The following is a 24,645-nucleotide window of genomic DNA, read 5'->3' on the forward strand; positions in this document are numbered from 1 at the left end:
AACCAATCTACTGAGGGAAGCCTTACAGAGGGACACAGAGGAGCAACCCACTTACTGCCAAAATGAAGGTGATAATAACACTTAGACATCTTGCTGCTGGGAAAAGCTACTGGAAAAATACAGTTTTGCAGTAGTGATGGCATTAGGGGTCATCAAGAGAGCCACAGGTGGCCTGGGATTACTCCTGAGCAGTTCAGTTCAGTAGTAGGTGTGGGATAAACCTTGGCATTGGCTCCCACTAGGCTTGTTTCTCTAGTTGTGTTGCAATTCCTGTGTTTTCTGTATCTTGTTTTCCAGATAATCTTGATGTTTTTTTTTTCTTTTTTTTCTTATATATCTTTTTTTCTTTGATCACTGAAAAGTAATGCTTCTGCTATTATTTCTTCTTTATTTTGATAAATCAATTGCAAATTAAATATATTTCTTATATTTTCATAATCCTTACATTCTAAAAGAAAATGTAGTGTTTCCTTATCATAATATCTCTCATTCTTTCCTTGATAACCCTTTCTCCAATTTAAACTTAGTGTATTGGTTCATACTCTCATCATTAATCTTGATTCTTTGGTGTTGTCTATCCAACTCTTCTTGTACCTTACCCATGTATTTTCTGTATGTACTTAGTATAGATTTTTGTTCTGCTTCCCTTCTCCATCTGATGTATCCTATTCTTTGATAATTGTTATAATACTTTCCTTCTTTACATCTTTTATTTCTCTTAAGTGTCAAGTTCATGTCTTGCATATCTACTTTTAGCTTCTTTATCCAATTAGTTTTTTTTTTTTTTTTTTTTTTTTTTTTTTTTTTTTTTTTTTTTTCATATTCTTTGAGGAAGATTTCTCTCATCAGTTCATCTCTGTTCTCTTTTAATATATGTTTGGCAAACAGGATTTTTATTTTTGCATTACTGGCTGCTGTTGAAGTTACTCCTACTTCAGATCTTAAGACACAGCTTGCTGTATACTGTATGTTGGCGTTGGCACTTGTAATATGCATCTATACACTTTGTTCTCCATACACTGGAGTTTGTCACAGTCTTTTTTTTTTTTTTGTGTAGCCAAGTACTTCTGCTCCATATAGTGTAGTAGCTAGTCCAACTCTTTTCCAATACTCTTTTCCAACTAACAACCTGTTACAACTCCTTTCTGTGGTGTTATATACCATGTTTGCTAGTTGTTTAGCTTTGATCATCTTCTCTTTCTTATGTTTAAAACAGTCTTTCTTGTTTTCTATTGTTATTCTAAGATATTTTATTTTGTTGCATGTTCTATTGTTTGCAATTGTTTCTGGTTGCTCTTGCTGGTTATATATTAATATATTACTTTTTTCCTTGTTTATTTGGAGTCCACATTGCATAGTTATGCTTTGTATAAGGTTGATGCTGTATCTTGCTTCTTATATTGTTCTTGAAAGTAGTAGCCATTCATCAGCTTAGTACATTGTAGGTATTTTGAACTTATCATTTCTAAATCTAATTTGTTCGTCTTCTAGTTTCTGTATAATTTCATATGTTGTCAGCAGAAAAAGTACTATGAAGCCATTACACCCTTGTCATACTCTGTTTGTTATGTTAATTGTTGCCTGTTTTTCATTGTTCAAGTGTAAATGTGTTCTGTCATTTCTGTATATCTGTGCTAAAATATTTATTAGCCTTGAGTTAATTCTGTTATTCATGTGTCTTTATCAGGTTTCTTCTGTCGGTTGAGTCAAATGCTTTTCTAAAGTTCAATGATGTTACTATTAGTGTGTTCTTATAATTGAAGGTTTCAGAGATACAGTACTTTAATAGGTATAAATTATCCATGTCTCTTCTTTCCTGTGTAAAGCCTTTTTAAAAAGTGCCCACTGAGATGCCAGTCCTATAAAAGGGTCAAAGCAGTGGTCAAAAATTGGTGGATAAGTGTCTTGAAACCTCCCTCTTGAAGGAATTCAAGTCATAGGAAGGTGGAAATACAGAAGCAGGCAGGGAGTTCCAGAGTTTACCAGAGAAAGGGATGAATGATTGAGAATACTGGTTAACTCTTGCGTTAGAGAGGTGGACAGAATAGGGCTGAGAGAAAGAAGAAAGTCTTGTGCAGCGAGGCCGCGGGAGGAGGGGAGGCATGCAGTTAGCAAGATCAGAAGAGCAGTTACAGCTAGAGATGCAACATTGTGGTGGTGAGAGAGAGGCTGAAGACAGTCAGTTAGAGGAGAGGAGTTGATGAGACAAAAAGTTTTTGATTCCACCCTGTCTAGAAGAGCAGTATGAGTGGAACCCCCCCAGACATGTGAAGCATACTCCATACATGGACAAATAAGGCCCTTGTACAGAGTTAACAGCTGGGGGGGTGAGAAAAACTGGCGGGGATGTCTCAGAACGCCTAACTCCATAGAAGCTGTTTTAGCTAGAGATGAGATGTGAAGTTTCCAGTTCAGATTATAAGTAAAGGACAGACCAAGGATGTTCAGTGTAGAAGAGGAGGACAGTTGGGTGTCATTGAAGAAGAGGGGATAGTTGTCTGGAAGGTTGTGTCGAGTTGATAGATGGAGGAATTGAGTTTTTGAGGCATTGAACAATACCAAGTTTGCTTTGCCCCAGTCAGAAATTTTAGAAAGATCAGAAGTCAAGCGTTTTGTGGCTTCCCTGCATGAAATGTTTACCTCCTGAAGGGTTGGACGTCTCTGAAAAGACATGGAAAAGTGCAGGGTGGTATCATCAGCGTAGGAGTGGATAGGACAAGTAGTTTGGTTTAGAAGATCATTAATGAATAATAAGAAGAGAGTGGGTGACAGGACAGAATCCTGAGGAACACCACTGTTAATAGATTTAGGAGAAGAACAGTGACCATCTACCACAGCAGCAATAGAATGGTCAGAAAGGAAACTTGAGATGAAGTTACAGAGAGAAGGATAGAAGCCGTAGGAGGGTAGTTTGGAAATCAAAGCTTTGTGCCAGACTCTATCAAAAGCTTTTGATATGTCCAAGGCAACAGCAAAAGTTTCACCAAAATCTCTTAAAAGAGGATGACTAAGACTCAGTAAGGAAAGCCAGAAGATCACCAGTAGAGCGGCCTTGACGGAACCCATACTGGCGATCAGATAGAAGGTTGTGAAGTGATAGATGTTTAAGAATCTTCATGTTGAGGATAGATTCAAAAACTTTAGATAGGCAGGAAACTAAAGCAATAGGACGGTAGTTTAAGCGATAAAAACGGTCACCCTTTTTTAGGAACAGGTTGAATGTAGGCAAACTTCCAGCAAGAAGGAAAGGTAGATGTTGACAGACAGAGCTGAAAGAGTTTGACTAGGCAAGCTGCAAGCACAGAGGCACAGTTTCGGAGAACAATAGAGGGACCCCATGAGGTCCATAAGCCTTCCGAGGGTTTAGGCCACCAAGGGCATGGAAAACATCATTGCAAAGAATTTTAATAGGTGGCATGAAGTAGTCAGACGGTGGAGGAGAGGGAGGAACAAGCCCAGAATCGTCCAAGGTAGAGTTTTTAGCAAAAGTTTGAGCAAAGACTTCAGCTTTAGAAATAGATGTGATAGCAGTGGTGCCATCTGGTTAAAATAAAGGAGGGAAAGAAGAAGAAGCAAGTTATTGGAGATGTTTTTGGCTAGATGCCAGAAGTCATGATAGGAGTTAGATCCTGAAAGATTTTGACACTCTGTTAATGAAGGAGTTTTTGGCTAGTTGGAGAACAGACTTGGCATGGTTCCGGGCAGAAATATAAAGTGCATGAGATTCTGGTGATGGAAGGCTTAAATACCTTTTGTGGGCCACCTCTCTATCATGTATAGCACGAGAACAAGCTGTGTTAAACCAAGGTATAGAAGGTTTAGGACGAGAAAAAGAGTGAGGAATGTACGCCTCCATGCCAGACACTATCACCTCTGTTATGCGCTCAGCACACAAAGACGGGTCTCTGACATGGAAGCAGTAGTCATTCCAAGGAAAATCAGCAAAATACCTCCTCACGTCCCCCTAACTAGCAGAGGCAAAATGCCAGAGGCACCTTCGCTTAGGGGGATCCTGAGGAGGGATTGGAGCGTTAGGACAAGATACAGATATGAGATTGTGATCGGAGGAAGCCAACGGAGAAGAAAGGGTGACAGCATAAGCAGAAGGATTAGAGGTCAGGAAAAGGAAAAAAATGTTGGGCGTATCTCCATGACGGTCAGGAATACGAGTAGGGTGTTGCACCAATTGCTCTAGGTCATGGAGTATAGCAAAGTTGTAGGCTAGTTCACCAGGATGGTCAGTGAAGGGAGAGGAAAGCCAAAGCTGGTAGTGAACATTGAAGTCTCCAAGAATGGAGATCTCTGCAAAAGGGAAGAGGGTCACAATGTGCTCCACTTTGGAAGTTAAGTAGTCAAAGATTTTCTTATAGTCAGAGGAGTTAGGTGAGAGGTATACAGCAAAGATAAACTTAGTTTGAGAGTGACTCTGTAGTCGTAGCCAGATGGTGGAAAACTTGGAAGATTCAAGAGCGTGGGCACAAGAGCAGGTTAAATCATTGCACACATAAACACAGAATCCAGCTTTGGATCGAAAATGATAGAGAAAGTAGGAGGGAACAGAAAAGGGGCTACTGTCATTTGCCTCAGACACCTGAGTTTCAGTGAGGAAAAGAAGATGAGGTTTAGAAGAGGAGAGGCAGTGTTCTACAGATTGAAAATTAGACCTTAGACTGCGAAATGTTGCAGAAGTTAATGAAGAAAAAGTTGAGGGGGGTGTCAAGACACTTAGGGTCGTCGACAGAAAGGCAGTCTGACCTGGGGACATTTATCGTCCCCTCCCCAAATGGGTACTCCGAGGCTGGTGTAGGAGTCGCCATGATGATTTTAAAATTATTGAGTGAAGGGTGTGTGTGTGTTGTTAGGTGCTTGTAGTTTTGTGGGGAGGAAGAGAGTTGTCTTTAGAGGGCAGGCTGTGACTGCCCCCTTGTGTTGTGAGACACAAAGGGAAACATTCAGTGAGGTCACAGCTGGGTTTATGATAAGTTCACAGCACCCCCTGAACAGTGCTTTAGACCTCACTGGGAGTAATTATCGTTTCAGCAGGTGTCTACTGCCTCCTCCTTTGCCTGTAGATCCCTTTTTAGTCCAGCTTCTCTAACATGATTCTCAATATTTTGCCTTATAATACCCATAAATAGTTTATATGATGAATTTCCCAGTGCTATTGGTCTTAAATCAGCTGTTGTTGGTTTGTTCTTCTTGGGTATTAAGGTTGTGTTAGTCTCTTTCCAACTTTCTATTATTATTTCTCTTCAATTATAATGTTGAAGTATTCTACCAGCTTGTTAACATAGATTTCACTTGTGTTTAGTGCCTCATATAAATTTGGTTTCAATTTATCTGGGCCTGATGCTTTACCTTTCTTTGTTTTAGCAAGTTGTTTCTGTACTTCTTCCTTTGTCACTATTGCTTTATTTTTCTTCATTGGTTTAGGCTCTTGTATTTCACACTTGTAGGCCATGTCTAAATGATCTCTCAGTGTTGTTGGTGTCTTTAAGTTGATTGGATTCTGTTTTTCTCTTATTACTAGGTTGTGTGTCTCCTCTTCCATCTCTCTCTTGAGTTTGTTCATATATCCGTCTAATGTTTTCATTCCATACATCTTCTATTCTATTTTCTCCTTGTCTTTAGACTGTATTCCAGAAACTACTCATATTATCCAGCATGTCTTTGGTCTTTATTGGTGTTCCATCATCTTTGTATATTACAGTTGTTTTGTTTTCTTTCACTTTTCCTCTTGATGTGCTCCCATAGCTTTTTCATCATGTTCCAGCCTCATCTTCTATTTCTATGCTCAGTTACTTTTTCCTCATGTTTCCACATGTCTTCTTTCATCATGTTCTTCACTTTCATTTTTTGTTCTTTATATAAAGTCTCATATTTCTTATATTGTTCAGTGTTATTTTGAAGTTTTCTTTTTCTTTGTTATAGTTTCGTCTTTTGTTTATTTCCTTCATTATCTCCATTGTCATCCATATTGGTTCTATTTCCTTTTTCTTTCCTTGTTTAGTTCTTCTAATTTTTTCCTTTTCATATGGTTTTCTGATACATGTTTTATAAGATTTTTAAATGCTTCAGTGTCATGTATAGTGTTTGTTCTTAGCTCACCTTCTAGTTCTGACACATAGTTCTTTAAAGTGTCCTCAGTTATTTTCATATATGCAATTTCTTCCATTCTGTTGTTATATTTACATTTTTCTATATTCATTTGTATAAATACACTTGGTATACTGTGGTCAGGCAAGTCATACATTTCTTTATGTTCATCTATATTCTGTGTATGAACCTATTATACATTCTTTCGTTCACCGTTGCAAAGGCAGTTGCACTTTTCATGACATGGCTTTCCCAAATAGTTTCTCCAGTTTGGTCTCCATTTAACAATACCAAATTCCTGTTTTCAATCCAGTTTAGCACTCTCACCATTTGTATTTATCTCTTGTGTCCCAAGAAATTCAACATGACCATTAAAGTCACCCAGAAAAATATGTGGTTCTTCTCCAAATTTATTTGATATATTATTTATTTCAATTTCTATAATTCTATTCCTTGCTTGATAACTGGTAGACCTATATATGAGTAACAGCATAAAACTGTACTTTTTCAATAAACATTTCACTTGCAGTATATCACTATGCTTGGTGTTCACTTTTTCTGTAACTAAGAAGTCCTTTTTCCTAGGCATAACACATGAACCACCTCCTTTCTTGTCTTTCTCATCTTTAGTTGAGTCTATGTATTTCAAATCATCCGAAATGTTAACTTACATATACTTCTGTTGAGTCTCCATAAGACATAATATTGTATTCTCTGAAAAAGCTTTTCTATCTCACATTGTTTCACTTGTGTAAGTCCTTGTACATTGAGCAAATTTATTTCTAGCTTGGCACTGTCTTTCTTGTTTACAAAAAATTCTTTCTATATAGTTTTATCCTTCTGATATACCATCCTTCCTCACTAGCATCCCTCTTTTCTTGCAGTTCTTTTCTGAGTTCTCTGTCTTGTTCCCTTTCTTTCTTTGTTAGATCTGGAACTATCCATATACTACTTTTCATTAGTGAAGAGATAGGATAAACATTGAATTTGAAGTTAGTTTTTGTATGTTTTCTAAGATTAAAATGAAAATTAAGATTTGGATGTATCATTTTTTATTTGAAATATCAATATCGTTATTGCAAGAATTAGAATTTTGGATTTATCAATTTATCAGTTATCAATTATCGGGTGATAAATTTGTCACCAGTTACCAGTTATTGGTTATCACCGATAAGGTTATCATTATCGATTTATCAGTTTTCGTGTTTTTTTTTTTTTTTTTTTTTTTTTTTTTTTTTTTTTTTTTTTTTTTATTAACATGCCCAGCTATGCTCACTTCCTCCTACAAACATTTCCCAATTTACTTCTTTGCAATTAAAGTCACTTTTGATTAATTTACTCAAGCACTGAATGGTATCCTCTATTATTTTGTCGTATTTTTCCTTGTTTCGAGAATTTGTTTTGGGTAGTACATAGGTTGTAATTACCATTAGTTTTCTCCTTTATTGTCTTCCAAGTTAATACTCACTAATTCTGCTTTCCCTTCTCCATATTTCTCTATTTCTATCTTCACCTGTTTTCTTGTCATTATCATTACACCTCCACCTCCTTTGCCAATCCTGTCTCTTCTCCACATATTGTAGTTTTTGTTAATGACTATCTGGTTTTCTTCTTTTAGTATTGTTATAGTTTCCGTTAAACACATCACTTTCAAATTTCTCTTTTAAATAGGCTTGTAATTCCAGTTTTCTGTGTATCAATTTGTTTATGTTGGTATACATCATATTTAGTGCTTCATTTTTACTGTTTCTCTATTTTAATTTCATGTATTTCTTTACCTTTATGTACCATTTCATCACTCTGTTTCCCAAAAGTCTCCTCAAAAATTTAGTTCTTTTTCTTCTGCTTTTGATTCATTTTCCTCTTTAACCTCTTCATACATTTCTTTCAATTTTTTCCATTCTTCATTTCTGTTCTTCTTAATGTATATATCTTTGCAGTCTTCCCCTTCTCTTAGTTTGGATGTTCCTTCTAGTATCTCTTCTGCTACTTGTTGTGATTTGTCTTATTTTCATAGATCTTGTTTTGCCTTCCAAATAGAGGCCCAGTGTAACAACTTCTCCCTCAAGATCAGTGTTTCTTCACCTGTGTGTGTGTGTGTGTGTGTGTGTGTGTGTGTGTGTGTATTTACCTAGTTGTGTTTTACAGGAAAAGAGCTGTGCTCGTGCTGTCCTGTCTCCATATCTATAAGCATTCAGCTTAACTTTAAATTTATGAATATTTGTTGCTTGTACCACTGTTTCATCTAAGTTGTTCTATATTTCTATGCCTCTGTTTGGGAAACCATATTTTTTTTATATCTCTTCTACTTGCTGTTTTCCTCAATTTCACTCCATGTCCTCTTGTATCTCTTGAGTCCCACACAAATAAGTCTTCTCTGTCAACTTGATCCTTACCCTTTAAAGCTCTGTATATAGTAATCATGTCCCCTCTTTCTCTTCTGTCTTGTAATGATGGAAGCTTCAATCTCCTTAATCTTTCTTCATAGGTTAAATCTATCAAACTTGGTACCAATTTGGTTGCAGCTCTTTGGATCCTTTCTATTTTCCTTATTTCCTTTTTATCATGGGGTGACCAAACAATTGTGGCATATTCCAGTTTTGGTCGAATCGCATATTCCATCAACTTTTTCATCATCTCTTCATCCATGTAAGCAAATGCCCCTTTCATCTTTCTTAGTAACTCATAGGTTTCCCCAACTATTTTGTTTACATGTTTTTTGGGTGATAAATTATCACTTATTGTAATTCCCAAATCTTTTTCTTCTTTGGTTTTCTTAATTTCCACTTCTCCCATGGTGTAGGAACTTGTCAGTCTTCTTTTGCTTTTTCCTAATTCCATCACCTTGCATTTCTTTGCATTGAATTCTATTTCCCATTTCTTACTCCATTTAGATCTTATTTAGATCTTTCTGTAATATTTCATAATCCATATTGTTTTCCACTCTTTTCAATAATTTTGCATCGTCTGCAAACAGACATATAACTGTCAGTCTCATCCACCATATCGTTGACATACACCAGAAACATTACGGGGGCTAAGACTGTCCCCTGTGGTACTCCATTTGTAACTCTACACCATTCTGATTTTTCCCCCTTTATTACTGTTCTCATTTCTCTGTCCCTCAAGAAGTCTGTAATCCAATTCAGTGTGTTGCCTTACAAGCCCCCTATATTTTGAATTTTCCATAGCAGTCTCTGTTGTGGTACCTTATCAAATGCTTTTTTTAGGTCTAAATAAACACATTCTGCCCAACCCTCTCTATCTTGAATTATATCAATTACTCTACTATAAAAGCTCACTAAATTCATGACACAAAATCTTCCACTTCTGAAACCAAATTGTCTGTCAGTCAGTGTGTGTTTCTTCTAAATATTCCATCCACCTGTTTTTAACTATTCTTTCCACTATTTTAACCACCACACTTGTTAGGGACACTTGTCTGTAAATCAGTGGATCTTCTTTATTACCTCTTTTAAAAATGGGCACAATATTGGCTCTCTCCCAGTCTAGAGGGATTTTTCCTTCCTTAAAAGAACATACTATGTTAGTGTATACTTCCTGCCAGTTGTTCACAACATTCCTTAAGTATCCAGCTGGACACTCTATCCAGTACTTGACCCTTACTTACATGCAAATCTTTCATAATCTTCTTAATTTCACTTATGTCCACCTGTATCTCTCTCATCACATTGTCTCTGTGCCATGCTCTTTCTCCTTCAAATTTGCTTTCTTTGGTGAATACTGACTAGAAGCACTTGTTCATTAATTCCGCTTGTAACCATGTATCTTCATATGTAACATCATCTTTTGTTAATTTATCTATTGTTTGCTTGTTTTTCATCTTCCCACTTACATATCTGAAGAATAACTTTGGCTCATCTTTGCATTTGTTAAATATATCTTTCTCATAATTCCTTTCCTCATCTCTCAGGATTCTGATATATTCATTTCTTGCCTTCTTGAATTCTTCCCATTTCTCACTTCCTCCTTTTTTTTCTCCATCTACTCCACACTGCTTCTTTTTCTTTTCTTGCCATTATACATCTCGTATTAAACCAGTCTTTTTTTCTTTTTCACTTCCTTTATTTTGATCTTCGGTACATATCTACTGACCCCCTTCATTATAAATTTCCATGAATATATCCAATTTTTCCTGCGTATTACTTGCCGTGAACAGTTGTTTCCATTTAGCCTCTGCAAAATATTCCCTCAACCTGATAAAATCTGCTTTTCCTGTAATTATATCTCCCATTCTTGTAAACTTCATTCCTATTTTCTATTGGACCACTGCCTATACTGAATTCAATTAGCAGATGTAACTTGTCATTCCATTACCAGCATAGCACGCCAAGGTTAAGCAGTTTGTTTCATTAGGTAGATGTTAGAGGTTGCTGCCTCTCATATAGCCAGTTGACCTATATACAAGGTATACCATAAATTATCAAATTTCTGGCAAGAAATCAGGAGAGGAGTTGACCTATATTCAATAAAATTATATATATATATATATATATATATATATATATATATATATATATATATATATATATATATATATATATATATATATATATATATATATATATATATATATATATATATATATATATATATATATATATATATATATATATATATATATATATATATATATATATATACACACACACACACACACACACACACACACACACACCATATTCTCTGCTATACTATGTAAGACTCACTTTTTTTTCCCAAAAAAATGCTTTAAAAATCACTTTTTATCTTATACCCCAATTGTTAGGTTTGGGTAAACCTATGGGTTAGGGTTACCGGTACTAAAGTAAAACCCAAACGCCACTATTTGACCCCAGAATGAAACATATATGTTTATATATTATTAGATAATGATTATAAATCAAAATAGTGCTAAAAATTACTAGATAATGATTATGAACCAAATTAATGTTAAAACATACAAGCTGATTTCTGTAACTCTAAAACACATCACTTGATGGCCTTACCTTATATGAATAAAATTCATGGTAATTTATTAAGGTAATGAATAGCTTTATGCTGAAGTCATAGCCATAATTTGTGTCAAGAAAGTGGCTTTAGCGGGTTACGCTTCGTGCACTTACCCCGAAACACAGCTGCAAGCACAAATTGTAACATCAAGTTTGGGCAGGAGGCACCTGCTGAAATGACAATTACTCCCAGTGAGGTCTAAAGCACTGGATCAGGGGGTTGTTGTGAACTTATCATTAAACCCAGCTGTGACCTCACTGAACGTCTCCCTTTGTGTCTCACAACACAAGGGGGCAGTCACAGCCTACCCTCTAAAGACAACTCTCTTCCTCCACACAAAACTACAAGCACCTAATAACACACACACCCTTCACTCAAAATTTCAAAATTCATGGCGATTCCTACACCAGCCTCGGAGTCCCCATCTGCAGAGGGGACCACAAATGTCCCCAGGTCAGACTGCCCTTCTGATGACGACCCTAAGTGTCTTGACACCCCCCTCAACTTTTTCTTCATTAAATTCTGTAACATTCGTGGTCTAAGATCTAATTTTCAATATGTAGAACACCACCTCTCCTCTTCTAAACCTCATCTTCTTTTTCTCACTGAAACTCAGGTGTCTGAGGCAACTGACAGTAGCTCCTTTTCTGTTCCCTCCTACTTTCTCTATACTCATTTTCAATCCAAAGCTGGATGTTGCATTTATGTGCTCAACGACTTAACCTGCTCTCGTGCCCATGCTCTTGAATCTTCTGAGTTTTTCACCATCTGGCTACGACTACAGAGTGACTCTCAAACTAAATTTATCTGTGCTGTATACCTCTCACCTAACTCCTCTGACTATAAGAAAATCTTTGATTACTTAACTTTATAATTTGAGCACTTTCTGACTCTGTTCCCTTTTACAGAGATCTCCATTCTTGGAAACTTCAATGTTCAACACCAGCTTTGGCTTTCCTCTCCTTTCACTGACTACCCTGGTGAACTAGCCTTCAACTTTGCTATCCTCCACGACCTAGAGCAATTGGTGCAACACCCTACTCGTATTCCTGACCATCTTGGAGATACGCCCAACATTCTTGACCTTTTCCTGACCTCTAATCCTTCTGCTTATGCTGTCACCCTCTCTTGTCTGTTGGGCTCCTCCAACCACAGTCTCATATCTGTATCTTGTCCTATTGCTCCAGTCCCTCCTCTGGATCCCCCTAAGCAAAGGTGCCTCTGGCATTTTGCCTCTGCTAGTTGGGGGGACCTGAGGAGGTATTTTGCTGATTTTCCTTGGAATGACTACTGCTTCCATGTCAGAGACCAGTCTTTGCGTGCTGAGCTCATAACAGAGGTGAAAGTGTCTGGCATGGAGGTGTACATTCCTCACTCTTTTTCTTAACCTATACCTTCCAATGCTTGGTTTAACACAGCTTGTTCTCGTGCTATACATGATAGAGAGGTAGCCCTCAAAAGGTACTTAAGTCTTCCATCACCAGAATCTCATGCACTTTATATTTCTGCCCAGAACCATGCCAAGTCTGTTCTCCAACTAGCCAAAAACTCCTTCATTAACAGAAAGTGTCAAAATCTTTCAAGATCTAACTCCTCTCGTGACTTCTGGCATCTAGCCAAAAATATCTCCAATAACTTTGCTTCTTCTTCTTTCCCTCCTTTATTTCAACCAGATGGCACCACTGCTATCACACCTATTTCTAAAGCTGAACTTTTCACTCAAACCTTTGCTAAAAACTCTACCTTGGACGATTCAGGGCTTATTCCTCCCTCTCCTCCTCCCTCTGACTACCTCATGCTACCTATTAAAATTTTTCACAATGATGTTTTCCATGCCCTCGCTGGCCTAAACCCTTGGAAGGCTTATGGACCTGATGGGGTCCCTCCTATTGTTCTCTGAAACTGTGCCTCCGTGCTTGCACCTTGCTTAGTCAAACTCTTTCAGCTCTGTCTGTCAACATCTATTTTTCCTTGTTGGAAGTTTGTCTATATTCAGCCTGTTCCTAAAAAGGCTGACCATTCTAATCCTTCAAACTACTGTCCTATTGCTTTAGTTTCCTGCCTATCTAAAGTTTTTAATCTATCCTCAACAGGAAGATTCTTAAACATCTATCACTTCACAACCTTCTATCTGATCGCCAGTATGGGTTCGGTCAAGGCCGCTCTACTGGTGATCTTCTGGCTTTCCTTACGGAGTCTTAGTCATCCTCTTTTAGAGATTTTGGTGAAACTTTTGCTGTTGCTTTGGACATATCAAAAGCTTTTGATAGAGTCTGGCACAAAGCTTTGATTTCCAAACTGCCCTCCTATGGCTTCTATCCTTCTCTCTGTAACTTTGTCTCAAGTTTCCTTTCTGACTGTTCTATTGCTGCATGGTAGACAGTCACTGTTCTTCTCCTAAATCTGTTAACAGTGGTGTTCCTCAGGGTTCTGTCCTGTCACCCACTCTCTTCTTATTATTCATCGGTGACCTTCTAAACCAAACTTCTTGTCCTATCCACTCCGACACTGATGATACCACCCTGCACTTTTCCACGTCTTTTCATAGACATCCAACCCTTCAGGAAGTAAACATTTCACACAGGGAAGCCTGACTTCTAAATGCCTGACTTCTGATCTTTCTAAAATTTCTGATTGGGGCAGAGCAAATTTGGTATTTTTCATTGCCTCTAAAGCTCGATTCCTCCATCTATCAACTTGACACAGGCTTCCAGACAACTATCCCCTCTTCTTCAATGACACTCAACTGTACCCCTCTTCTACATTGAACATCCTTGGTCTGTCCTTTACTTATAATCTGAACTGGAAGCTTCACATCTCATCTCTAGCTAAAACAGCTTCTATGAAGTTAGCCGTTCTGAGACGTCTCTGCCAGTTTTTCTGGGGGGTTTCCACTCATAACACTCTTCTAGACAGGGTAGAATCAAAAGCTTTTCGTCTCATCAACTCCTTTCCTCTAACTGACTGTCTTCAGCCTCTCTCTCATCACCACAATGTTGCATCTCTAGCTGTCTTTTGCCACTATTTTCATGCTAACTGCTCCTCTGATCTTGCTAACTGCATGCCTCCCCTTCTCCTACAGCCTCACTCCACAAGACTTTCTTCTTTCTCTCACCCCTATTCTGTCCATCTCCCTAATACAAGAGTTAAGCGGTATTCTCAATCATTCATCCCTTTCTCTGGTAAACTCTGGAACACCCTGCCTGTTTCTCTATTTCCACCTTCCTATGACTTGAATTCCTTCAGGAAGGAGGTTTCAAGACACTTATCCTTCAATTTTTGACTACCACTTTGGACCCTTTTCTGGGACTGGCATCCCAGTGGGTTCTCTCTCTCTCTCTCTCTCTCTCTCTCTCTCTCTCTCTCTCTCTCTCTCTCTCTCTCTCTCTCTCTCTCTCTCTCTCTCTCTCTCTCTCTCTCTCTCTCTCTCTCTCTCTCTCTCTCTCTCTCTCTCTCTCTCTCTCTCTCTCTCCTTGGCCAGTGTCCCTCCTACATAATAAAAAAAAAAAAGATCAGAGACCCTAACATGCACAAGGAGTGTTGTTTACAATTTCAAGTCGACAGCTGCTTGGGGTAGGAGCACTGTAACTCTTCAGCCAGTAGTGGAACATCTTGAACAATGAGAAAGGCAGAAAGTAATATAAGGTAGTATTATAGTCATAATGATTCAGCAGCTGTAATGATCACTTATAAAAAGGTATGATATTTTCTGCTTTTCTGTGTTTGTTTTGAGCTGTAACTTGGAATAATGCCTGATTGAGGGGTGGGCTATGAAGTTTCAGGAAGAAGTGGGGCTTATTTTATTTTCTCTGAATATCTCCTGCCAAATTATAGATGCATCTTATACTCCAGTGCGTCATATATATATACAGTAAAATCCCTCTCATCCGGCATTCGAGTATCCGGCAGCTTCAAGTATCCGGCACATTTTTCCCCGAGCCTTAATATCAATAAAAAATCAATGTGTACTCATAAAATCGATTAAAATTCCCGCGCAAGGCATACTTAGTCCCCTTGCCACCAGAGCGCACTGCTTCACGCCACCCGCGGCCCACTGCACTGTGTTTACTCAGTGACTCAGTCCCGCATGTGTACTGTTTATCGCCTGATGCCTTCATCATGCCTAAAGTTGTAGAAAAGAGGAAGCGTGTTGTGCTTATACTTAAGCAGCTGATCAGATCAGCTGCTGATTAAGATCAGCTGATCTTTGTTATGGTTAGATTCGTGAGTGTAGGGTGGTGATTGTGGACATAATTTCACTTCTATTCAAGTATCCGGCAATATTCAAGTATCCAGCATGTCGGCGGTCCCGTTGATGCTGGATAAGAGGGATTTTACTGTATATATATATATATATATATATATATATATATATATATATATATATATATATATATATATATATATATATATATATATATATATCTCATTGAATGTGATAGCTAGTTGAGCATTTATTATTTTTCTTAAGATATTTTCCTTATATCTTATGATTGTCTTATATTCTTTTTAATTGGCTGTATGACTTCGCCGAAGCTAGTCATTTTCGCTAGATCGCGATTTCAGGTCCTTGACCCTTCTTCAGTAGCGAAGGTCTATCCGTGTTGAGGGTGTCGGAGAGAATGGCTCAAGCTGATTGCTGGGGTGTATTTATACCGGTAGGCTTGTCACCCCGCTGCGCGTCCTGGTCTCTGATTGGCTGACAGCTGTCGCGGGCTGTGCTGGGCTGCTATCTAAGCTGGGTCTTTGCATGCTTGGTAATGCTTATAGGTCTTCGGATTGTTGATTTAATGTAGGGTTTGTCTCTTTTATATATAGTGCTTCTAAGATGGGGAAGGGAAGGGAGGGAAGGACTTCACAGTTTCCTTGGTTACACGTCATATATAGGTTTACGTGTAACCAAGGAAACTGTGAAGTCCTTCCCTCCACCTATGTTGGCATGACGACAACAAGACTCTCCCAACGACTAACTTTCCACCTCGCAACAGAAGCACCCAAGAAACATCTGAAGGAGAAGCATAACATAAACATCACAAGAGGAATGCTAGTAGATAAAACGGAGATCCTAACTACATGCCCAGACACCAGGCGTCTCCCCATCTTAGAAGCACTATATATATATATATATATATATATATATATATATATATATATATATATATATATATATATATATATATATATATATATATATATATATATATATATATATATATATATATATATATATACGAGTATATATATATATATATATATATATATATTTTTTTTTTTTTTTTTTATGTAGGAAGGATACTGGCCAAGGGCAACAAAAATCTAATAAAAAAAATGCCCACTGAAATGCCAGTCCCTAAAAGGGTCAAAGCAGTGGTCAAAAATTGGTGGATAAGTGTCTTGAAACCTCCCTCTTGAAGGAATTCAAGTCATAGGAAGGTGGAAATACAGAAGCAGGCAAGGAGTTCCAGAGTTTACCAGAGAAAGGGATGAATGATTGAGAATACTGGTTAACTCTTGCGTTAGAGAGGTGGACAGAATAGGAGTGAGAGAAAGAAGAAAGTCTTGTGCAGCGAGGCCGCGGAAGGAGGGGAGGCATGCAGTTAGCAAGATCAGAAGAGCAGTTAGCATGAAAATAGCGGTAGAAGACAGCAAGAGATGCAACATTGCGGCGGTGAGAGAGAGGCTGAAGACAGTCAGTTAGAGGAGAGGAGTTGATGAGACGAAAAGCTTTTGATTCCACCCTGTCTAGAACAGCAGTATGAGTGGAACCCCCCCCAGACATGTGAAGCATACTCCATACATGGACGGATAAGGCCCTTGTACAGAGTTAGTAGCTGGGGGGGTGAGAAAAACTGGCGGAGACGTCTCAGAACACCTAACTTCATAGAAGCTGTTTTAGCTAGAGATGAGATGTGAAGTTTCCAGTTCAGATTATAAGTAAAGGACAGACCGAGGATGTTCAGTGTAGAAGAGGGGGACAGTTGAGTGTCATTGAAGAAGAGGGGATAGTTGTCTGGAAGATTGTGTCGAGTTGATAGATGGAGGAATTGAGTTTTTGAGGCATTGAACAATACCAAGTTTGCTCTGCCCCAATCAGAAATTTTAGAAAGATCAGAAGTCAGGCGTTCTGTGGCTTCCCTGCGTGATATGTTTACCTCCTGAAGGGTTGGACGTCTATGAAAAGACGTGGAAAAGTGCAGGGTGGTATCATCAGCATAGGAGTGGATAGGACAAGAAGTTTGGTTTAGAAGATCATTAATGAATAATAAGAAGAGAGTGGGTGACAGGACAGAACCCTGAGGAACACCACTGTTAATAGATTTAGGAGAAGAACAGTGACCGTCTACCACAGCAGCAATAGAACGGTCAGAAAGGAAACTTGAGATGAAGTTACAGAGAGAAGGATAGAAACCGTAGGAGGGTAGTTTGGAAATCAAAGCTTTGTGCCAGACTCTATCAAAGGCTTTTGATAAGTCCAAGGCAACAGCAAAAGTTTCACCAAAGTCTCTAAAAGAGGATGACCAAGACTCAGTAAGGAAAGCCAGAAGATCACCAGTAGAGCGGCCTTGACGGAACCCATACTGGCGATCAGATAGAAGGTTGTGAAGTGATAGATGTTTAAGAATCTTCCTGTTGAGGATAGATTCAAAAACTTTAGATAAGCAGGAAATTAAAGCAATAGGACGGTAGTTTGAGGGACTAGAGCGGTCACCCTTTTTAGGAACAGGTTGAATGTAGGCAAACTTCCAGCAAGAAGGAAAGGTAGATGTTGACAGACAGAGCTGAAAGAGTTTGACTAGGCAAGGTGCAAGCACGGAGGCACAGTTTCGGAGAACAATAGGAGGGACCCCATCAGGTCCATAAGCCTTCTGAGGGTTTAGGCCAGCGAGGGCATGGAAAACATCATTACGAAGAATTTTAATACGAGGCATGAAGTAGTCAGAGGGTGGAGGAGAGGGAGGAACAAGCCCAGAATCGTCCAAGGTAGAGTTTTTAGCAAAGGTTTGAGCAAAGAGTTCAGCTTTAGAAATAGATGTGATAGCAGTGGTGCCATCTGGTTGAAGTAGAGGAGGGAAAGAAGAAGAAGCAAAGTTATTGGAGATATTTTTGGCTAGATGCCAGAAATCACGAGGGGAGTTAGATCTTGAAAGGTTTTGACATTTTCTGTTAATGAAGGAGTTTTTGGCTAGTTGGAGAACAGACTTGGCATGGTTCCGGGCAGAAATATAAAGTGCATGAGATTCTGGTGAAGGAAGGCTTAAGTACCTTTTGTGGGCCACCTCTCTATCATGTATAGCACGAGAACAAGCTGTGTTAAACCAAGGTTTAGAAGGTTTAGGACGAGAAAAAGAGTGAGGAATGTACGCCTCCATGCCAGACACTATCACCTCTGTTATGCGCTCAGCACACAAAGACGGGTTTCTGACACGGAAGCAGTAGTCATTCCAAGGAAAATCAGCAAAATACCGCCTCAGGTCCCCCAACTAGCAGAGGCAAAACGCCAGAGGCACCTTCGCTTAGGGGGATCCTGAGGAGGGATTGGAGTGATAGGACAAGATAAAGATATGAGATTGTGATCGGAGGAGCCCAATGGAGAAGAAAGGGTGACAGCATAAGCACACACACACACATAAAAGTGGAACCTCGGTTACCAAACCCCTCCCTTTTCGAACAAATCAGTTTTCAAACAAAATTTTGCTTTGGTTGCAGTACCATAATTTGGTTCTAGAATGAAGTTATTTATTTCAAATATTAAAAGACATAACAAAAGCTGCTGTTTATTACTAATTTATAATTTCTATAAATATTTACTTAATTTTTTATATATATTTGAAAGAGAAACACTGAGTGTAAGACACTAATTCAACCTTTGAAGTAAGGTAAGTGTGATCCCGTTGAAAAGCCTCAAGGTAAACAAATAGTTTTCGGCACTCAGGAGTAATCCCGAGCCACCTGTGGCTCTCTCAGTGACCCCCAACGCCATCACTACTGCACAACTGCATTTTTTCCTGTTGCTTTTCCCAGCAGCAAGATGTTTAAGTGTTATGATCACCTTTATTTTGGTGCTAAGTGGGTTGCTCCTCTCTTTGTCATTCTGTAAGGTTTCCCTCACTAGATCGGTGATCAAGAGAATACCTACACGGTCTAAATAGTATCTGATGAGTTCTGTGTCACTAAGTTCATTCATTACATCCTTTCTGGATAAATAATTTGTAAGCTGGGGATGTTGTGAAGCAGCCATCTTGGCTGTGGGATCATCTGTCATAAGCTGCAAAGACAGAGTAGACTGATGTCTGGAAACAGATTAATCCATTTACATTGATTCCTTTGGGGAAAATATTTTTGTTTCTTTAACATTTCAGATTCCAAACAGCATTCAGGAACGAGTTAAGTTCAAGAACGGAGGTTCTACTATATATATATATATATATATATATATATATATATATATATATATATATATATATATATATATATATATATATATATATATATATATATTATGATGAAAGGCCTAGTGAATTTTGCTAAGAACCAGTACAGTAAAAAACTCCAAAGAGGACATTCTAGAATGAAAAGTCTGATCATTTATTGCACTAATGAACTTTTACACAGAAATTATTGACTAAAGGCAGTCTTATAACAGCTGCAAAGTTTTTTTTTTTACTGATTTTAGATTAGATTTTAATGAAGCAAAGATTTGGCACAAAATTTCAGACCACCATTTGCATTTTTCAATATTGTGTTTGCCTTGTTGTTGTATAGAATCTTTGAAGTGTTGGTTCTAGTGATATCCAACCAACACAACCCCTCTTCCTCCTTGATGTATTGCTTGTTGTATAGAATCTTTGAAGTGTTGGTGCCAATGAGATCCAGTCAACACAACCCCTTCCCTCAACTCTGATGTTTTGCCTCTTGTATAGAATCTTGGAAGTGTTAGTTCCAGTGATATCCAGGCAACATAGCCTCTCCTCCACACCCTGATGGTTTGCCTGTTATCCATCACTGCAGGGGAACATGTGTGGCTGGTGCTGGATGGTCCTGTTGATGCCATATGGATTGAGAATCTCAACTCAGTCCTGGATGACAACCGCACTTTGACACTTGCTAATGGGGATCGTATCCCTATGTCTCCCACCTGCAAGGTCATCTTTGAACCCTCCAACATTGACAATGCTTCCCCAGCCACTGTCTCTAGGAATGGCATGGTAAGTTACATACATTATTTTGAGTTATGCTGTGCCCATGTCCCCTTTGGTGTGGGATCAAGGCCACTGATGAATTTCTTTCCACAGGTATACATGAGCTCATCAGGGTTGGACTGGCAGCCTTTGCTTCAGGCTTGGCTAAGAACACGGCCCCACCATGAACAAGGAGTCCTCACTGAGCTTTTCTCCAAAACTTTTCCTTCACTCTTCACATGGGCGAAGCAGAATGTGCGCTTCTGTTTGCCAGTATTGGAGGTCAACATCATTACTCAGGTGAATTGTGAAGGCTGTCTGTTAATGAGGAAAGCAACTAGGTGTTGAATAATAAAGGGAGCTAGTAATTTTGTATGTAGGTGCGATATTGAAAATAATCAGTATTTTTTTAGTGAATATGAAAATAACCATGGTCAGGAGACCTCAGTTAAAAGATTGACCAAACACAGAATAAGTAAGCACAGTAGTTTGTATGAGATGTGAGGCAGATCATGTCCATTGTGTGTATAACCAACTTTTCTTCTCATCATGCTAAGAGATCAATGAAATAGGTGAAAAGAAAGGTAATAACTTTAGGAACTTTTTATGCATGAGCTGCAAGATAGGATGATGCTTCTACTTTTACTATAAAACATTTTTCACCTTTGTTATATATGGGGATGCGAGTTAGTAATAAGCACCTTACAAGCAAGAAATTGCTGAGATTGAGAGCATCAGTAAAATACTACTTTAATGTAGATGTAATCAGATTTATATCTAATATATTTATGAGTATTACTTTATCATGAGAGGTACGAGAATGCAACCCAACACAAGGAAGCCTGGGGACAAAGGTAGCCCATTGCCATCTGTTACTTCCACAAGTAGGCTGAACTAGTACTGGATGGGCTGATGATGTAGATAGTAGGTTTGACCCACAGTAAGCAGGTCAGGGATGCAGTTCCTGGGCCAGGTACTATAAAACCATTGCATGAGCTTGTGTCCTGTTCATCTAGTAGAGAAGAGATACAGTGATAAGTTGAGGAACTGTGATCTTGCTGCCTTTCAAAAGTGGAATTTTGTCTTTATGTGTGTATTTACTTAGTTGTATTTACCTAGTTGTGGTTTATGGGAGGGGAGTAATCTCATAGTATCCCATCTCTATATCTATTTAGTTTGGTCTTAAAAGCATTGACAGTTTTGGCATTTACAGGTATAGTATGTGTGTGTGTGTGTGTGTGTGTGTGTGTGTGTGTGTGTGTGTTTACCTAGTTGTATTGTACAGCCAAAGTGCATTTTCTCCTGTCTCCATAACCATATTTATCCAGTTTCTCTTTAAATATGTGTACACTCTTTTCCACAACCACCTCTTCCTTCAAATCATTCCAGATTTCAATAGTTCTATACAGGAAGCTGCATTTCTTGATGTTGCTTGAACATCCATTCTCCTATATTTTTTTCTCATTCCCCCTCATCCATCTCTCTCCCTCCTCCATCTGTGTTACCAAGTTATTTTTGTCTATTCTTTCTATATTGTTTACTAATTTTTACATTGTTATCAGGTCTCCTCTTCTCTCCTGTAGTGTTGATAAACCCATCTCTTCAAGTCTTTCTTCATAGCTTAAGTCTTTTAATTCTGGTGCCATCTTTGTCTTTATCCTCTGTATTCTTTCCAGTTTCCATATATCTTTTTTCTTTGTGGACCCCAAACCACTGTTGCATATTCCAGTTTAGGTCGTATCATGCTTGTTATTAATTTCTTCATCATTTCTTTATCTAAATAGTTAAATGCCACCTTAATGACTGTTAACAAGCTGTATGTAGACCCAAATATCCTGTTTATGTGTCTTTCAGGTGATAGTATGTCCTGCATCATTACTTCCAAATCTTTTTCTACATTACTTTTTGTTATTATTTCTCATCCCTTTTTGTATTTCCATGAAGGCCTCTTTTTTACTTTATCCTATTTCCAACATGTGGCATTTTCTGACATTAAATTTTGGTTTCTGTCTTTGGATCCATGCATGTATCTTGTTAATATACTTTTGCAACTCTTTGTAGTTATTTTCATTCTTTATTATTTTCATTATTTTTGTATCATCAGCAAACATGTTTATATAACTATTTAGATCCTCTGTCATATCATTTACATATATTTGAAACATAATAGGTGCCAACACAGATCCTTGTGGTACCCCCACTTGTCACTTTGTACCAACTTGAATTAGTGTCTCTCATTAGTGTTCTCATTTCCCTCCCTTGTAACTAATCCTCCATCCATCTCAATGTTGCTCCCTTTAATCCTCCTCCACTATCTTGTTCCCACATAAGTCTCTTGTGGGGAACTTTATCGAATACTTTTTTAGAGATCCAGGTATACCACATCAACCCATCCATCCCTCTCTTGCATTCCACCTATTACTCTCGTATAGAAGCTCAGTAGGTTTGTGATACAGGATCTCCCTTTCTTGAATCCAAATTGCTTTTCTATAATTATCTTTTCGTCTTCTACATATTCCACCCATCTGTCTTTAAATACTATTTCATAAAGCTTGCTTACAATACTTGTCAATGACACTGGTGTATAATTTAATGGTTCCATTTTATTTCCCCCTTTGTATAATGGCACTATGTTAGCTCTTTTCCATTCCCTTGGTACTTTTCCTTCTTTCATTGAGCTTTTAATTATATCCCATATGAGTTCCTCCATTTGTTCTTTTTATTCTTTCAATATCCATGCATTTACTTGATCTGGTCCCATAGCTTTTCTAACATCCAGCTCTTCCAGCAGTTTCTTAATTTCTTGTCTCTTTACTTGTATCTCCTGTATTCCCTCATTCTGTGATACCACTTTATGTGCCACAAATTCAGTTTCCTTTGTAAACATAGATTGAAAACTCATTCATTAGTTCACTCATTTCCTCAGTAGTTTCATAAATTCTTCCTTCCCTTTTAAACTTGTTTATGCCATCATTATATTTAATTTTCCTATTTATGTATCTGTAAAAGAGTTTGGGTTCTTCCTTGCATTTTCTTACTATGTCACTTTCAGAGTTTCTTCTCTTTTTATTATACTATATTAATTCCTTGCCTTTCTGTATTTTCTCTAGTATTTCTGTTCAGTTGTCTTATCATTTTCTTCCATGCCCTGACCTTTTTCTGTTTTCCTTCTACACACCTGGCATTATACCATTCATGCTTCCCAATTTTCACTTTATAACTTGGCACAAACTGTTGCACCCCCTTTCTATTCTTGCTCAAAAATATCTCATATTTTTCTTGCACTACTTTACCTTCAAATAGCTCTTTCAAATTAATTTTTCCATAAAATGTATTAAGTTCTGCAAAGTTTACCTTAGCATAGTTGTCTCCCATTTCTAACTTGTTCATTTCTGTGCAACACTGTTTCCTCCTGTAGTACTATTTCTATTATCACATGATTGCTTCTTCCCATTGACTCAAGCAATGTATATTTGGTCTACTTTCTGGGGTTTTTGTGAATATTAAATCCAACTGTGATGGTTCTTCTTCTCCTCAGCATCTTGTAGGCTCATTCACCCATTGTTTCATTGCATTCACCATCATGGTATGCATAAGTTCCTCGCTTCATGAACCGACATTTTTCTTTCACTTCCATCTCCTCCCAGTTAATTCTTTTAGTGTTGAAGTCACCTACTAAGAGCACTTTGTTACTTTTCCTTATCATTTCTTCTATACTATTTTTTGTTTCTAGTTGCATAGTTTTAAATTTGTTAGTCTCCCTTGCATTAGTTTTTTGGTGGTATGTATGTCACAATGATTTTCCTTTTTTCATTTCCTTTGATCTTAATCACAACACTCAATGTTTCTGCCATTCCATCACCATATTCCACTTCTTCAACAACAATATCCTCTTTTACTAATATCATCACTCCTCCTCCTCCCTTTCCTTTTGTCTCTCCTCCATGTGCTATATCCTTCCTTTGTAAATCCCAACTTTATTTCCTCTTTTAGTTTGGTTTCTGTTAAACATACCACATCTGGTTTATTGTTCTTTAAGTAGTCTTTAAGTTCAAATAGGCTTGACACCAAACCATCTATATTAGTATACATAATCTTTAAACTTCTACTTGGTGATCTTGAATGGCATCTCTGTGCCACCATTTCATCACTTTCTTGTCCACAACTTTCCAGGTGAATCTTCTCACTTTTTCCTGTGTTCTCTCCTCGTTTTTTGACTGGGCCTCTACTCTCAGTTCTTTCAGTTTACTTCTCTCTTCTCCACTCATGTCTCTTTTTATCCATATTTCCTTCATTCCTTCTACTTTTGCCAATTTTTTCTGTTCTTTGCAAGACATGTTCCACTGCTGTTTGTAAC

General features: G+C 38.0%; 1 protein-coding gene across 2 annotated transcripts in view; it reads left to right on the forward strand.

Moving 5' to 3' along the window:
- The window catches only part of LOC135101330 (dynein axonemal heavy chain 5-like), a 152,559-nt gene that overhangs the window by 74,558 nt on the left and 53,356 nt on the right, over nucleotides 1-24,645 (forward strand). For both annotated transcript variants that reach the window (XM_064005175.1, XM_064005183.1), the window contains exons 33-34: nucleotides 20,119-20,315; nucleotides 20,403-20,588. In XM_064005175.1, coding sequence (XP_063861245.1) covers nucleotides 20,119-20,315; nucleotides 20,403-20,588 — 383 coding nt within the window. The remainder of the gene's footprint in view (nucleotides 1-20,118; nucleotides 20,316-20,402; nucleotides 20,589-24,645) is intronic.

This window comes from Scylla paramamosain, chromosome 1 (assembly GCF_035594125.1).
Source record: "Scylla paramamosain isolate STU-SP2022 chromosome 1, ASM3559412v1, whole genome shotgun sequence".
Lineage (NCBI taxonomy): Eukaryota > Metazoa > Arthropoda > Malacostraca > Decapoda > Portunidae > Scylla > Scylla paramamosain.